At 38.0% G+C, this 18,448-nt stretch overlaps 2 protein-coding genes across 2 annotated transcripts; one reads left to right on the top strand and one right to left on the bottom strand.

Annotated features, from left to right (window-relative positions):
* Nucleotides 1-6,418: 6,418 nt before the first annotated feature.
* On the bottom strand, nucleotides 6,419-7,075 carry LOC112082990. The gene has a single exon (XM_024150713.1). It carries the CDS (start codon nucleotides 7,073-7,075, stop codon nucleotides 6,419-6,421), a length of 657 nt encoding a protein of 218 aa, XP_024006481.1.
* A 2,078-nt stretch (nucleotides 7,076-9,153) lies between these two features.
* Nucleotides 9,154-10,153, top strand: LOC18010372 (putative F-box/kelch-repeat protein At1g20790; the record flags this gene model as incomplete). The annotated part of the gene is given in 3 exon segments (XM_024150712.1): nucleotides 9,154-9,424; nucleotides 9,619-9,624; nucleotides 9,627-10,153. Coding segments are annotated over 3 exon segments (804 nt in total), but the record flags the coding sequence as incomplete, so codon positions are not given.
* Between the last annotated feature and the right edge of the window lie 8,295 nt (nucleotides 10,154-18,448).

Genomic DNA, 18,448 nt, shown 5'->3' with positions numbered 1-18,448 from the left:
TCTTACAACTCAGGTTTCCAAACTCGGCTCCTCCCTCCATAGGGTCCATCGAGTGCTAAGGGACACAATTTTGAGTTACTAACGCACCTCCCTTCATCCTTGAACTTTTTCTGTTTTGATTTTTTTTTAAATGGTGAGAATTTGGGAAGGATGAAGGGGGCTCTACATAATTGTATGTGTGTCCCTGTAATGCGAGAAAATTTTGAAATTACAGACATTGTACCTCAAACGGTAGACATGGACTTTTTCTGAACTTTTCTCAGAGCAAGTGCTCGATGATAGAGCATGTGCTCTGTCCTCCTTCTATACTCACGATCTCCAGCAAGAGTGAGTTAAAGGTTGCGTCAATCCTGTTCTCCCCAACCCTTTTGCACATAGCTGCACATATGAGAGACATAACACGAATGCAAGAGGTCTCAAAGGAGTTAAAGTACAGGGATGGGTACTAGCTAAAAGTGAGCCAGCTATTCAGGATCAGCAAGAGTGGCAAAAGGATAAGAAATCCTGAATATATCATGTAAGTCGTTTTTTATCCTAATGCCTGAAACAAGAAGATTTGAAGTCCAAATTAGTCCAGATAAGATAGAGTTTACTGTCTTTCTGATGAAACCTCGATAGAGTAGAAAATGTTCTGAAGAGGAAAAGATCTGAGTGTGAAAAGGCCCCAGATCGTCCTTGCACTCTTTGTTTTGCAGCAATGGTCACTAGAAAGATGGTCAAAGTTCACAAATGGTCTAAACTCATCACATATTTGGTCATAGCTCCCACAAGTTTTGACTTTGACTCATATGACAAACTGACTCAATAAAGAAAAAAAATGAAAGATACCTAAGTGAATCAATAAGAAAAAGGAAAAAGGCAAAAGATAACATGCAGACAAGTACCCTCCCCCGGACTTATCATACACCATCCCTGGTATACTAACAAGTTAGAGAATGATCTTGTCAAAACAGTAAAAAGATAAAGGCGAATAATACAATGATGGTAGAGAGGTTTTACTAGAGATCAGTGAGTGGTGGTGTCATCCGGGCTCTCACTCCCAAATTGACCGGGTGCGATGTTTGCGTCTCGGATGCTTCTCCGGAGACCTGGCTGTTGTCTCTGTGCTGCCATGACACCCTCGGGTAAGCATCTGCATGACCCTCTTGAGGCTGTTGTTCTTCTTCGTCGATGCTATCATCCAACGCCTGTACTCAGCCTCGCCTAGGTCGTCGGAAATATGTGGAAGGTCAAACTGGACTGTGTCCGCTGAGGTGTAGAATGACATCTTCTCGTCTCCCAGAGAAGGCTGTGGCTGCTGCGAGGTGCTGGCATGATCATGAGCAGGAGCATCGCTGTGGGGGACATCTGATAAGAGCGGGATCCCTTGCGAAAACTTGAGATCGCTCTCAGAGTTTAGCTGCGTGATGGCTGGATCCAGAAGGAGACAGTGCTGAGTGTTCACGTATACACCTTTGAAGCAGTAGGTGTTTGCATCCCTGAGGATTCCGGCACTTATCAGGTGAGCTGTATCCATCACCCTCTTCTTGTCGATGCAGGTGGAATTTTCAAGCGGAACCTGTTAGTGCTATAAGATGTTGGTGAAGAGGGTGCCGATGTGTTCCTTGTTGGATTGTCCGCTTCGCGCCTTGTTTTTCACCGCACAGATGGTCAAGGCGAACTGGATTACGAGGTTGACCTGATGCTCGACTAGAACCTGTGCTCCATAGGAATCTGCAACCAAGTCACCACAGCCAAAATAAAGCATCATCAGCACGTTAAGAGGCACTTTGTTACCCGAGTCTCTGTTGAAAAGCATCTGGCTGTAGATCCTTGCGCAAATGCGCACAGCTGGATGTCGAATGAGAGACTGGCTGGCCGAGTTGGATTTGTACTGTCCTGAGGCGATGGTTTGCCAGAATTTTTTTGCGATGTTGAACTTCGGGAATGTGATCTCTGTGTCCTCCTCGTGAAACCTGTATGTCTTACAGAAATCCACCATCGACATGTTGTGTCTCCTTCTTCTGGCAAAGAGGAGAAAGTCGCTTCTGCAAACTTCGGCTTGGCGGGATTCGCGTATTCGAGCTTTGCTGATGCAAGGCACTGACGGAAAAAATCTGGATACAGTACGTCCGTCTCCAACGCAAACGTCATGAGTTTGGCTTTGAGCAGGATGCTGCTCACTTGCTCCAAGATACTGTCTGTGCACATCACTAAAGTTGGCTCCATCTCCACACTCAACATCTTGTTGTAGTAGAAAGCATCTGTCTGATCCTAGTGAGTGTCGAAATTCTCCGGTAAATCGGCATCAAGCAAGACAATCTGTTCGCCTTACGGTCTGAGCCATGGATACAGAGCAGGGTCGCGTTCATCGCTGTCGGCATTCTTATTCTTCTTGTTGCGCATGTACATGGTTTTGGGAGGCATGTTCTACAAAACCAACAAACACAAGAGAGAAATAAGCCATTAAACCTTTGCAAACAATCCCACACATTACTTGCATGTTACAATTTTTGAGCAAATTATATCAGATAAATATACTCTTGGAACTACAAATCACTTAAAGCACATGCAAATAATGAAATCTATAATCAGGCAAAGTAAAACTCCTTTTCAAAATCGATGCCGCTCCTGTAAAAGGGATTTTTCAAGATATACCTTGCTTGGGTGATGGAATTGAATACAGAATCAGATTAAGCACAAAAATCCGACCAGGTTGGACCCAAAAATCCGACCAGGTTGGACCCAAAAATCGTTTGATTTGGTGATGAATTGAAAAAAATGAGTTTTTGGGGATTTTTCTCGAAAGAGTTTCAATGGCGATGAAGAAGGAGGATGTCGAGTATGGAGAAGAAAGGTGAGGATGGTTTTTAAAGGGAAAATCGGTTAGGTTAAAGAGATTTTGGTTTAAATCTCTTTAAGAATTGCCAATTCGGTCCTTATTTTCCCTTTCATCCCTAAATCCCCGAAAAACTTACCTGGGCCGCGTGGAGCACCCTTGAAACTTACCTGGCTGAGCAGGTGTTCCAAATGGGATAGGATGCTCCCTCGTCGCTCTTCTCCATGGCGAGCACCCCGTGGAGCAGGTTCTCCAACACAAAGGGGGGTTGCTCCTTTGTTAATTTCACGATTCGAGCAGCTAACTCAGCAGGTGGAGCAGGTGCTCCTGCTGGTTGCTAAGAAATGAAAGATACAAAGTTAGAGACTCTTACCGGTGGGTTGTCTCCCACCAAAGGCTTGGTTTAAGTCACTAGCTTGACTTAGCTGGCCATTTAGGCTTGAGCAGCGTCGCTTAGGGTGAGTGATTCACCTTCTGCGATATTTTGACCAGCAAGGTATGGCTTCAACCTCTGGCTGTTGACTACAAACTCCCCTCCTCTAGTGTCCAGCAGCACTAAAGCTCCGTATGGTCGAACCTCATTGATGGTGAATGGTCCAGATCATCTTGATCTCAGCTTCCCAGGAAAAAGCTTTAGCCGAGAATTAAACAGCAACACTTGATCGTTTAGTGCAAAACTTCTGTTGAGTATCTTCTTGTCATGAAAAGCTTTGGTTCTCTCTTTTTAAATATTTGAGTTTTCATAAGCCAGGTGCCTAATTTCTTCCAGCTCGTGCAGCTGCATCATTCTTCTTTCATGAGCACTTTTGACATCGAAATTTAACAACTTCACTGTCCAGACAGCTTTGTACTCGAGTTCCAATGGGAGATGACATGCTTTCCCATACACAAAGTGAAATGGTGTAGTCCCCAAAAGTGTCTTGTAAGCTGTCCTATATGTCCAAATAGTATCATCAACCTTTACCGACCAATCCTTCATTGTGGTGCTCACAGTTTTCTGCAGAATATTTTTGATCTCCCTGTTGGAGATCTCTACTTGCCCACTTGTCTTAGGATGTTATGGAGCTGTCATCTTATGCTTTACACCATTCTTCTTCAGCATATTTTCGAAGACCTTGTAGATGAAGTGAGAACCTCCTTCGCTAATGACCACTCTCGGCACACCAAACCTTGAAAAGATGACAGATTTGAACATCTTAACCACCACTCTTGCATCATTCGTAGGGCTAGCTAATGCTTCGACCCACATAGACCCATAGAAAACTCCCACTAAGATGTACTCATTGCCATAAGAGGATGAGAATGGTCCCAAGAAATCGATCCCCCACACATCAAAATTTTTCACTTCCAGAATGAATTTCTGCGGCATCTCATTTCTCTTGCTTATGCTCCCTTTTTGCTGGCATGTGTCACACCTAGAGATAAATCTCTGTGCATCTCGGAACATAGTAGGCCACTAATACCCAGCCTGAAGAATCTTTGACACCGTTTTGAAAATGGCGGAGTGACCAGCATAAGGGGAACCATGGCAATGAAACAGGACTCCTGGTATTTCCTCATCAGCTACACATCTCCTGAAAATTCTATCAGAGAAATGCTTGTACAAGTGAGGCTCATCCCAAAAATAGTGCCTTATATCCTTGAGAAATTCCTTCTTCTTGTTTTTCACGAAATCCACAGGTTCCTGCTCTGCAGCAAGGTAGTTTACGATTTCCTCAAACCAAGGAAAATTGGGTTGTCGATTGATATCTACTGAGTTGCAAAAGTTTGTCGAAGCAGGTGCTACAGGTTAGAGCAGGTGCTCGCCGAACCCATAAACATCAATGGGGTAAACTTGTTCATCAGGGAGGCTGTCATCTAGAGGAATGTCATCATCAACCTTCAGTCTTGAAAGGTGGTCTGCAACACCGTTTTCGATCCCCTTTTTATCCTTAATCTCCAGGTCAAACTCTTGCAACAAGAGGATCCATCTAAGGAGCCTCGGTTTGGCATCCTTTTTCGTCAACAGATACTTCAGTGCAGCATAGTCTGTGTGGACAACTACCTTTGATCCCACAAAGTAGGATCTGAACTTCTCAAAAGCAAAAACCACTGCCTCTTTCTCATTTTTAGCATATCTACAATGAGCATCGTCGAGGGTTCAACTGGCATAGTAGATGACGTGGAGCTTCTTTTTTTTTTTCTGTCACAGAACTGCTCCCACGGCATAATCACTAGCATCCGTCATCACCTCGAAGGGCAGATCCCAATCTGGTGGCTTAATAATTGAAGCGCTGATCAAGACTCCTTTGATCGTATGGAATGCCTCCAAACATGCATCATCAAACTCAGACTTCACCTCCTTGCAGAGCAGCTGCGTCAGAGGTCTGACAATCTTCGAGAAATCCTTAATAAACCATCTGTAAAACCCAGCATGACCAAGAAAACTGTGGATCGCTTTGACTGTAGTTGGCGGCTGCAAACTCATCATAACCTCGATCTTTGCTTTGTCCTCTTTGATCCCCTTCTCTGAGATTTTATATCCCAGCACGATTCTGTCTCTCACCATGAAATGTCATTTCTCCCAGTTGAGCACCAGATGCTTCTCCTCAAACTGCTGCAAGACCCTGCACAAATTAGACAAACAGACAGAAAATGAGATTCCACAGACGGATAAATCGTCCATGAAAACTTCATTATGTCCTCAATCAGATTGGTAAAATGGACATCATGCAGCGTTGGAAAGTCGTCGGGGTATTGCACAAGCCAAATGACATTCTTCGGTAAACAAAAGTGCCATAAGGACATGTGAATGTCGTTTTTTCCTGGTCGTCTAGGTGGATTGGGATCTGAAAGAAACCTGAATAGGCATCTAAAAAGCAGTAGTAAGGATGGTTAACCAATCTTTCAAGCATCTGATCAATAAATGGCAAAGGGAAATGATCCTTGCAAGTTACAACATTTATTTTCCTGTAATCTATGCACATTAGATGCCCCATAACATTTCTAGTCGGTATCAATTCATTCCTATCATTTTTGATCACAGTGATGCCATCTGTCTTAGGAACTATATGAACCGGACTAACGTAATTACTATCTGAAATAACATAAATCACACCAGCCTCTAGAAGTTTCATCTTCTCCTTCTTAACATCATCTTTTAGAATTAGGTTTAACCTCCTCTGATGTTTTACAAAAGTCATAAAAATATCTTCTAGATGTGTTCTATGCATGCAAAGATCTGGAGAAAATCTCGGGAATGTCATCAAGGGAATACCCTAGAGCTTTTCTATACATTCTAAGTTCACAAAGAAGCAAGACATTCTTTACATTGTTCAATTCAGAGTTCACTATCACACGGTATGTCGAATTTGATCCTAGAAACGCGTACCTTAACCCTGCATGGAGGGATTAAAGTTCCAGTTTTGGAGCTCGCAGTTCGCTCCAAGGACTAAACCCCTTCGGCTTTTGTCAGTGCCACTTCCAACGGATCAATGGCTAACACCTCCTCAGATACCTCACCAGCAATGTCAAACCATCATTTATGACAAATGTCTGCCCATCCAGCATTGGCTTCTTGAGGAGCTTGTTCATCTCAAACCTCACCATCATATCTCCCAGCTAGACCAGCTGTGCATAAGAAGGGAGCCCATGGAAGAGGTGCTGCTTCACCAATGAGATCAACTGAGGTTTGATCTCAAAATCTTTCCTCTGAATCGCTGGAGGGGCAATCACAGCTCTGTTTTGGAAGAAAGAATGCAGATTGTCCTTATCTCCAATGGCTTGTTGTGACTGTTCCCTGTCTATGATAAATGTATGCCCATCCAATATTGGCTTCTTCATGAGCTTGTTCATCTCAAATCTCACCATCATATCTCCCACCACACCTCCTTTCACATCGATGATTCCACCAGGTGTGCATAAGAAGGATCGACCCAATATCAAAGGGTCCTTGGGTTCTTCATCAAGCTCCAGAACCACAAAATCTTCTGGGATTAGTGTATCCCCTATATGAACATGTAGATCCTCAAGCATACCAACAGGGAATTTGGTTGACCTATCAGCGAACATCAGCGAGGTCTTTGTCGGTTTGAACCTGGTATACCCCAGTCGCTTTTCTACATAATATGGCATCAAGTTTACACTTGAACCCAGATCGCAGAGTGAACGTGCGAAAATCATGTTGCCAATCTTCACTGATAAAATAAATCTCCCAGGATCACTCCTCTTATTCAGCACCTTATTCTGCAATACAGCACTGCACTCCTTCGAGACCATCATCACACTCTCTTCGCATCAATAGCTTTTCCAGACACTAGCCCTTTCATGTATCGCTTAAGAGCTCGTATCATCTGAACGACATCAACAAAGGGGAGTTTCACAGTGAAATCCCTCAGAATCTTCCTGCATTTTGCCTCCTCAAAGTCTTTGCGAAACTTCTTAGGTGTAACTAGGTAAGGCACCTTAGGTGTATAAACTCGTGCTGGAAGATTAGCTGGAGCCGTCGGCCGGAGCAGGTGCTCTGTCGAGGGTCTGGGGTGCTCCATCGTCTCTACTTCGTCATGAGCAGGTGCTCCGCGGTCTAGAGCAGGTGCGCCATATAAAGAGGCATGCTTTATCGTCTTTTTTACGCTAGACGCTGGTGCTCCTCCTTGGAGCAGCTGCTCCACGACTTTCTCTTTTCTCTTCTCTGATTCAGCGGCAGGTGGTGTTGCAGATTGCAGAGTTTTTCCACTCCTCAGCTCAATTACATTCACATACTCAGTCCTGGGATTCTCTCCTTCCCGGGGCCGGGAAGAGTTCCAGCTTGTCTCTTTATAGCTTAAGCAGTCTGAGCAACTTGGACATCCAGCTTCTTCACATAAGTCTAAACTGCTTCATACTTGCCATTCAGATCATTGTACATGGTGTCCACCTTGGCATTAATTTCCATGGATGCCTTTTGCTATTCACCAACAGCTGCTGCATCAAGTTTTTCAGCTCATCCTGCGAGCTGTTTGCAGAGCTCGAAGAAGGTTGCAGGTTTGTGAAGGGCAGTTTCTACTGATTCTCTCCTTGGAATCAGTTTTCGTTGGCGATGAACTGATTTCCTTGAAATCTGTTGGAGTAGTTTTTCAGAAATCCTGACTGATTCTGCACTCCTTGCTGCGGATAGACCTGATCCTGAGTGTTCTCAACATTGTTGCTTCTGTAAGATAGATTTGGGTGGCTCCTAAAATGGTTGAAGTTGCGATTCTGCACATAACCTTGCCCCTTCACAAAGTTGACTTCCATCGGATCATCATCCTCTCCTTCTGCGAAATAATCGGTTAATGGTTCTGGTTTTTTTGTTCCAATTTTTATGCCTTATTGAGTTACTATCTGTTTATACTCACTACATTGGGTGTAAATGGTTGTTATTAAATAAATTACATAAACAAATATAAACGAAATAGAATTCAACGGAATAAGAATGATAGAAAATTTTTGTTAACTTTCTGGTGTTCCACTCGTTGATAGTGAAATTTTTTGAACTATCATAATCAGTATTATCTACTCGTTGCTATTAACGATCATAAAGGAACAACTTTAAAATTGTATTAACAAGCTTACTTTCTTTTTCAGCAAAATCAGTGAAACTGTTTCACTATATTTCACTTCAAATGGTGAAATTTTAAAAGAATGTCAAATTCCACTATTAGTTATTTCTTTAAATATAACCATATGATTCCCTTTTTTTTCAAACTTGACATTTTTGAAATCAACCATAGACTACCTGAACTCGGTGGGGGAGGAGGGGGAACCCAAACACCAAAAATTGCTCTCAATTGCAGTAAATTATTCCATAAAAAACCAATATCTACAGAATACATGCAAATACATATATTTAACAAAGAGATACTAGAAATTTTATTCCACAACAAAAAATATAACATCCTGATTTTTGGTTTATGACAATTCGTATGTTTTTTAAGTTTCTAGATCTTTTCAGAATATTCTAGAGACTAAATATTTTATTTACTCTTGTTCTCATCTAAAAATGTTATATTTCCTTTTAGTTAATCTCAAATCTTATTTCTTTTTTTAGTTTTCCTTTCATCTCCTTTTGCATAAAATTTCCTTAATTAATAGTGCATTAACTTATATACTTTGTTAATTATAATTTGACACGTACTATTATCGAATTAAATATTGAAACGTGTCACATTCATGTTGAGTTATAATTCATTCATTGTATTACAAGTGAACCTTGTTAAGCCTTATATAACAAGATACGATACAATAACCACACAACTGAAGTAACAAATAAACACAACAAAAAAAACTAAACAAAAAAAAATACTAATATCTCCGACCATGAATATCTTATCTTTGCCTGTCTCTTCAGATTACATCCCAAATCTTTAGCAAAGATGCAATGCACCCGTAAATTTATGAAATCTCATATATCCGAAGATCTAGAATTCAAATCTGAATATCGTTTCCGGCTCAATTCCAGTCTGCTTCACATCTCCAGAGGTGGCTCCACGTTGGTGTGCTTCCACCCTTTGGGTGATTCTAGGCTATTCCTAAACAACGATGTCTTAGAGAGGTCGTGCCAGATCCTTGGTTACTGTTTCGGCCTTCTTCTACTCTTGATTGATGGATGTTTCTGTTTCACCAACCCTCTCACGAAAAAGTTTTGATTCCTGAATCACTCTGAGTGGAGAAGAGCAAAATGCACTGGGTTCACAGTTGATCAAATCGATCAAACCACTCAGGAATTCAAAATCGTATGCATAATCGCACACCACACTTCAAATCGAACAAAAATGTGTATCTATTTGAGATCTACACCGTAGATTCTTGGTGTCAAGAACCACAATCATGTGCCTCTCAAGTGACCTCATGACGGAAATGAAACTTGTTTACTTGGACAGCACACTTCACTGGTTGAGAAACGACAGAAGTATCATAGCTTTCAATCCCAGAATTGAGCAAGCACGGTATATCATTCCGAGAAAACCCCACCTGGAACCGGTCACAAAACTCTTGTTCGGTGTCGGCGATAACTGCCTGACATTGATATCGGCAACCATGGAGATGATTTACGTTTTTACTCTTGAAAGTATCCACACCAATCCTAAATGGATCCTCACAAGACAGATCAGGAATGAGGCGGTAAACGAAAGTATTATGTTGTCCTGGGACGTGAAGGCCTACGACGTCAAGTGTTTAGTGGTGAGGACAATGACTAATCTTACAGATCACCGAGTGGTTTATGGCTATGACTTGAAAGTGAATAAGTGGGGAATAGTGGGATCGATGCCAAGGATGTTTGATGGATTGCGAGACTTTTTTCTGTATCAGCATCGTGGTTTTCTGTTATCGGAGTAGAAGATCAGGATGGGTCTGTTGTGGGATTACTGAGTCAGGATGGGCTCTTCACAATAGTTAAATCTGACCGCGTCTCCTCCGTAGAGGGTATTATGAGACTCATTAATCGTAAGTCTAAATCCGTTTAAATTACCATGGGATATATACTTTGATATTTGCAAGTCTGTTTTTGGTCGTTTTAATTTTGATTATGCTTCATTTGTCTGATACCTAAAATCATTTTTTTTGTGCTAGAGAAGAAACTTTGTTCAAACGCTTTTTGCACTATTTACACAAGCAATTAAAGAACAAATGTAGAATTGAAATCAATTTAAATACAATTTCGATCAAACTCTTTTTACACTATATACACAAAGCAATGCTAGTACTTTAGAAAAGAAAAAAGGTCATTCCCTCACACAGATACACAAACCTATGATAGTGGAGAATCATCTCTGCTTTCATCGAATTAGACCTAACAGAGCCCTCAGAACAATTTTTTTGGTCGCATGAACACCCTTAATTAGCAGCTATCTTCAGCCCACCACGAGCTTTTTACAACCTGAAGAAGAACGAAAACCATCAAATATCAGTTGAAATATTCATGTTTCAGCATCTCAAGATCATTACTAGAAAATCAAAAATACCCTCCAAAAGCGTGTTCTGAGGTGAAGAATGTATAAAACATTTTCCCAGCATGCCATATATCCACTATCTTCCCTACCTTCCTCAGAGCACTAACTTTTGGACCAAAACTATAAGTAGACAAAGTGAATACTAGGGTCAGAAACACATGCTCAAAGAAAGAAACTAGGAGACAAGTATACCTTAGCTTTGGGATTTGACATGATGCATTTTGCTAAAAAGTGTGCAGCAGCATCCACCACATGTTCCTCATTCACAACAATGTAATAGTCGTTATCGATTACGCTTTTCTCTTCGACATTGCTAGGGATCATATCATCTGTGACCAAAACCCACCAACTTGGCTCTTCTTATTTTCTTCTTCTTCTTATGGAAGTAGGTTGCAATTTGTTCATTTACTTGTTCATTTATTTGCTAATTTATTTACATACCTTTGTTTATATACCATAGTCAATGCATATATAAGATTGCAATTTGTTCATTTACTTGTTTCCTTGTTTCTCGTTAATTAATAACGATTTTACGACGAATTAGCAGTTACGACGATCAATATACGATGAATTCGGATTCGTCGTTAAATCGTTGCAAACCCTCTTTCACAAGGATTTAACGATGATTATGGTCGTTGTTAAACAGGTGATTTCTTGTAGTGTTTGTTTATATAACATAGTCAATGCATATATAAGATTGCAATTTGTTCATTTACTTGCTAATTTATTTACATACCTTTGTTTATATAGTATTATCAATACATATATAAAGTTGCAATCTGTTCATTTACTTGCTAATTTATTTATATAGCTTTATTTACGTAATATAGTCAATGTAACGTTGCAATTTCATTTAGTTGCAAATTTATTTACATACTTTTATTTACATAGTATAGTTAATGCATTTTTTTTACTACAAACAATTTCATTGCTTTTTTAGAAAATAATTTATTATATAAACACATATATACGCCATATAGTGAAAAAAAAATACAACAAAAGAAGTGATTATGACAATGCTTTCTATACACAAGTCTTATTCGCTAACAGATCGAAATCTGATATTTACTTCTCTGTATTCAATCTGAATCTGATGTGATTCATGTGCGTAGGTAACATTTCTTTGCTAAACTTTTGAATTGTACACTATATAAAAAAGTCCGATGTTTCCAACAATAGATTTGGAATTTCGACAATCTGATACTAACACTTCCATATCAGAGTCATTTTGAAATATTTAGACTTTAGTTTTCTTTCATTTGAAATCAACTTATCACATCTTTTGGTAGTGAAGTCATCCTCAGCATATTGGTTCCATAGTGGTTTCCTTTGGAGTCATCGTTTCCACAACAAATCTGTACATCATACGATCACGATGACTACAGGAAACTATCCGAACTAACTGTAGAAGTTAGGATGGACAAAAACTAGTGAACAACACCAGACCACCAGTGGTATATTTGTAGGAATTTACACTTCAGTTAGGCAAATAATAATACATCCAAAGGTGACTTAACAATTAAAGTCACCACCGGACAAATGCAGATAATTTTTTTTTTAAATAACAATGAGGAAGACTTACGGTTACTGCCAAACTACAGCAAAGACATCTTTGTCAAAGGACCATGATTGATGACGAAAAGTTGCATATGCACTCAGCCATCTCTTTTAAATCCGTTAATTTCAGAAGATTTATAACCTAAAGAAAATAAAAGAAAGGGTGTGACCAATAAGGCATCATATATAAAGTTGCAATTTGCTGATTTAGTTGCTAAACCCAAAAAAAAAAAAAATTAAATGAAAACCAACCAATGGATATAAATTGTAAACCTTAGGCCCATTACTTGATTCTAGTACCAGTCATTAGGGATTTTTTTCAACCTTTCTATGCCGTCTCTCTTTTTATCACTCTACCGTTTTTTCTTCATCAATCGGATTCTTCTTATTTCCTGCCAATTTCAGGTAATTTTTTCTCTCTATTTGTTTTTATTGACTTCATATGATCTTATGTTAGATAAAATTACATACCATATTTCATACAATCTCTTTTATGTTATTCTGATGTTAAATTATACAATATTTTTTATCAGATTTGTTTTCATCATATTGATGTATATTTATGAATTCTTTATGAGCCATGGGCATTCCGATATTCAGTTTGGTTCCAGCTAGAAACAAATCAGTTCTGGATAATTTGGGTGGGGAGATTTATAATCTATATAGGTACCAAAATGTTTTCATGCTCAAAAAATCGTTAGGTGGGAGGCGGGCGGACGGGCTGAAAATCAGTGATTAATGATTAATCATTTTGATTAATTTACAATAGATTTACTTTTTTAATTATTTTTTTTAAATTATAATTATTTGTATACTAAATTTGATGAAACATACATATATTGAAATATAAGCATCATAGAACTTTTGGACCGATTTTTGGGCCAATTTTTAGGCCTTAGTATATTAAAAACAAAAAATATTAGGCCAATATAGAAATATTAAAAGTTTTGGGCTGATTTTTTAGGCCAATGCTGTGGGCTTTAAGAATATTAGACCGATTTTTTAGTAATCACCATTAAAACAAAAATAAATCGGATTTAGGAGGTCAGAAATAAGTTGACTGCCTAGCCTCTCCGCGTATGAATAATCGCGGCGGCTACCCTCTGCCTAGCGCCTAGGCAGCCACCTTAGCGGCTAGACGGACGATTTTTAGAACATAGGTTCTAGTTCGGTTTCTGGGCTAGTTAGATTTATCTTAATTGTTCATGTAATTATAGGCCTGGAACGGAGCAAGATATCTGGGTTTCAAAGTATCCGAATCTGGATACGTATCCGCCAATAATTTATTTTAATATCCGAATCCGGATCCAAAAACTACGGATATCTGGGTTCTGAAAAAAACTAGGATATTCACATATATCTGAATCCAATCCGGCATATTTCATTAAAAATGGAAAAATTCATTAATTCATCAAAATCATTAATTCAATGCTCTTGTTTTATCCACTTTTTCTTTTTGTTCTTCTTCTTCTACTCAAACAGTTGAATGTCCAGATACAAACTTTCTCGTGGAAATTCTGAGTTCTTATTTTACTGGCAATGAAGCTCTATCATGATCGGATCCACTTTCTTCATTCTCCAGCTTTCTCTCTAACGTTTAGGCGCTGCCAAATCTAAGTCTCTCTCATCACCAGATTTGTTTCCACCGACGTCGTAGACAATTTTTTGCCTTCCAGTTTCTCTTTCCATTCTGGCGGAGGTAAAACCGGTCGGGTGCCTGCAGTATCAGATGGCAAATATTGAGGATTATGGTGACTAGTGTAGCTAGATTCGTTTCCATCTTGTCGATAAGTTTATCAGAAGGAGAGATGAAGTGATATTGATGGACTATATTTTTTTTTTTCAAAAACCAGTGGGCTGTGATTTTTTTTCAAAACATTTTGGACTTTAACAATTAACCATATGCTTATTTATTATCCAACAGGCCTATATTAAATTCTTGATTTCACAAACGGATATCCGATATCTATTTTTAAAATCTTATATTATCTGAATCCATATCCGGATCCATCAGATACATTATTTTACTAGCTGGATGTGCATCTGAACCACCAGGATATCCGTTTTTAAATCGAATCGGAGCAGGTTCTGGATCGGATATCCGATCCCGGATACAGTACTATTATTTTAATCTATATCTGGACCCATCTGATACATTATTTTACTATCTGAATGTGTATCTAAACCACCTGGATGTCCGTTTTTGAATCGAATCAGAGTGGATTCTAGATCGGATATCGGATCCTGGATAATAATCCCAATACAAGGTATCTATTTACCTGAAATACCCAAAATGCTTAAATTATATCTGAAATGTCAATAATATATCAACAATCTGAAATTATATCTTACAACCCAAAAAATTAAAGAAAATATACCAAAAATATACTCAAATTCATTGTTAAAACTATAATAAATATATTCATGATACCATAAAATCCGTATTATATTTGATGTTTTTGGGTATATAATTTAATCCAGATAATTGATATACTCCATTGGGTATCAGTTTGGTTCCGGGTATACTCCAATACCTACAAATATTATTGAAGAGGAATCATCGAGTATTTTGGGTATAACTGAAAACCATACCGAATCGGTTAATATGGGATTATTCTGGTTTTTTTGTTCCAATTTTTATGCTTTGTTAAGTTTCAATCTGTTTATACGCACGTGTAAATAGTTGTTAATAAACAAATTACATAAACAGAGATAAACAAAATAAAATCAGCGGCTGAAGAATGATGGAGAAATTTTGTTAACTGACATATTATCTACTCGTTGCTCTTAACGATCATAGAAGAGAAACTTTAAAATTTTGTTAACAAGCTTATTTTTTTTAGTGAAACTTTTTCATTATATTTCACTTCAAATGGTTAAATTTTAAAAGAATGTCAAATTCCACTATTGTTATTCCTTTAATATAACCATATGAATCTTTTCTAAAAAAAAAAAAGAAACTTGACATTTTTGAAACCAACCATAAGCTACCTAAATTAGGTGGGGGAAAACTCAACACTAAAAACTGCTCTCGGTTGAAGTAAATTATTCCATAAAAACCACTATCCACAAAGTATATGCAAATACATATTTTTAACAAAGAGAAACTTGAAATTTTATTTAACAACAAAAATGTAGCATCCTGATCTTTGGTTTCTGAAAATCTGTATGATTCTTTTTCCGGTTTAAGTTGATTTTTAGATTTTTTTGGAATGTTCCAGAGACCAAATATTTAATTTTCTTTTGTTTTCATCTAAAATATTATATTTTCTTCTAGTTAATCTCAAATAATTCTTTTTTACTTTTCCTTTTTCTTATTGAAGAATAATTCTTCTCTTCCTTTTTAAGTCTTATGTTTTCCTATAAATATCTCTCTTATTTTCTCATTCTCTTCTCATTAGCAACCCTAAGCTCCCTCTTTCTCTCTAGTCTGCATCTCTCTCTCCTCTGTTTATTTTCTCTCTTCTTGCTGCAAAAAGCCTAAACTCTAAAAAGATGATTTCTCCTCGTTCCTGTCTGCTTCGAAGCCCGTCTATGTCCAATGATGAGAATCTATCCTCTATTCTCCCTTGTTGTCATGCTGGACTAGTAAGAGAAGAGATGAAATCTAGGCTACAAAACCTCATTGGTATCAGAGAAGATGTTTCTCTCACCACTGTGATCTGTACTGCTCTTTTCGAGATGTTCCCATCTTCCTGATAACACCGTATTTGTATTCATTTTCACTATTGATGTAAAATGATTTTCAAAGGTTTTAATTTGTTTTAGGAGTTTTTCTTACAAATTTTCTATATTTGTAGTTTCTAGACTATTTTCAGGAAACTTAGAGAAAAATATTGAAAAATGGAGGAAATCCACATTTTTAGCTCAAAGTCAAACTGTCAGAAGTTCAGTCTCAAATGAAGACCTTCTCACCAACTGATAACTGATCAAATTTGAATACATTCAAGAGGACCCAGCTGACTTTCTATAGCATTTTACCTCAGGATAATCCAACGATGCAATCGAAAGATACATGAAGGTCAAGTTGTTCCGTCAACTAGCCCGGAACTTCAGCTGACCCGCAGCAAACCACCTTTTGTCCGCGCCCCACACTTCTTATCCGTGATAAACCATCATTCTACCAGTCCCGGAGAACTCTCACCCGCGGTGCAAACTCAGCCCCTAGGCCCAACACCAAGCCCATTTCGTTATTTTTTTCCAAAGAAGCCCTAAAGAAGACCTAGAAGACCTTAGGACCTATAAATACATTTCTTAGCAGCCTTAATTCGGGTGTGTGCTCCTAAAATGAGTTTTTAAGCCACCAGACTTTGTTTCTTAGGGTTTACGCGAATGAGAGAGGAATTCTTCTCTTGAACCTTTGACCTATCTTCTTTTTATCTATCTATTTTTTTCTATTTCAGTTTATGCATCTTTCATTTATGTTTATCTTTTCCTGCATAGTTTAGTAGTTGAGTTTTTAAGGATCCATCAAAGGATCTATATGTACGATTAGGATTATTAATTTTTCTTAACCATATTCTAGATCTCATCTCTTTTAAGTTTAATTTATAATGCATGAGGTTAGAACTCAAATCCATTTCTGTTTAATGTGTGTAACTATGGTTTTTTGGGCTACTTAGCTCAGAAAATAGAAAACTATGAGCTTGGCTCTGCATCTTTTTTTTCTCATGCTTTTAATAGAAAAATTTGGTAAAAAAAATAAATGTTGTGCAAAGAGCAAGCACGAATGCTTAATTTATATATATGCTTTTTAATAAACCTCACCTTAACTAATAACAAAAATAAAAATTTCTTAAAATAACCAACGTTTGCAAAAAATTTAGGCATACTAATAAATCAAAAGCTCAGCATTTTATTTATATGTATATATATATATATACTTTCTATCTGTTTAATAGACTGACATATTTTTTAAAACTAATGTTTGACCCTAATAAATTTGCATTCAAACTTTCAAATTATGGTAATATATATCAAATTTGTTTATTACGTCCCATATAAAAATTATTGTTAATTCCGCCATTGATTTTAGTTATTTTGGTTAATCTTCAACAATATTCATTTTTTACCATTTTTTTGGCATGAATTTTCATTAATTAATTAATTTAATACATAAACTTATTTACTTTCAAATTATGGTAATATATATCAAATTCTTTATTATGACCCCAATAAAATTTACTGTTAGCTCCGCCTCTAGTTTTAGTTATTTTCTTAATGTTCAATGGTATCCACATTTAACGATTTTCATCTCCTTTTGCATAAAATTTCCTTAATTAATAGTGCATTAACTTATATACTTTGTTAATTATAATTTGACAGGTACTATTATTGAATTAAATATTGAAACTGAATATTTATAAATTGCATCATTTAGTGTACATATTCTAGTCCAAATGATGTCTTATTTGCATACATTTTAGGTCTTTAGGCATTGTTTTAGGACTTAAGAGATTGCATTAGGTCCAAGAGAGTTTTGCATATTTTGGAGTGTTATTCAGGTGCTTTTGGAGCTTATTTGGAGTGGAGAATGTGATTCAGATGAAGAAATGGAGTTGAAATCATCAAAAATGGTGGAGAGGGGCAATTCGGAGGTTCTCGGCGAAATTATGTACTGATGGTCGAAAATTCTCGGCTAAAATCCTTCCTGCGGATAGATATCTCGGCCAAAATCACGTACCGGCGATTAAGTTTTTCGGCCGAAAATCTCGAGTGCCACGTTACCGGAATGTCTTGCCGTCCGATTCAGTTATCGGGGTCTTCATGTTAGTTGGAGATAATTGAGTCAAGAACCCAGAACAGTTTGAATCAGGGCATTTGAAGCACTGACCTGAAAGATATGGCCACCGGAAGAAGAACATGTCTCGCACTCATTCCGGAGAAACCCGATATGCCTCAAAGACGTCGTTACTGGGAAGCCTTCCCTTCCGATCTGGCTTACGGGGTCTTCATAGAGGCTTTAGAGTAATGAGTCTAGTTTCCAGAACGCTTGGATTTATTGGATTTAGAGTAGTGAACAGAGAGTTAAGCTCACCGGAAGACACACCTGTCTCGTCGCTACTTTTAGACCGACTCGATGAGCTCCAAAGATTTCGAGGGACGATGCACTTCCAGACCGATT

The sequence above is a fragment of the Eutrema salsugineum genome, unplaced genomic scaffold (genome assembly GCF_000478725.1).
Source record: "Eutrema salsugineum unplaced genomic scaffold, Eutsalg1_0 scaffold_7, whole genome shotgun sequence".
In the NCBI taxonomy this organism is placed as follows: domain Eukaryota; kingdom Viridiplantae; phylum Streptophyta; class Magnoliopsida; order Brassicales; family Brassicaceae; genus Eutrema; species Eutrema salsugineum.
Note: the sequence above shows the minus strand (reverse complement) of the source record. Positions and strands in the feature narration are given on the sequence as shown.

Coding starts and splice junctions, on each gene's coding strand:
- LOC112082990 (XM_024150713.1), bottom strand. CDS start 7,075: ATGGTCTCGAAGGAGTGCAGTGCTGTATTGCAGAATAAGGTGCTGAAT.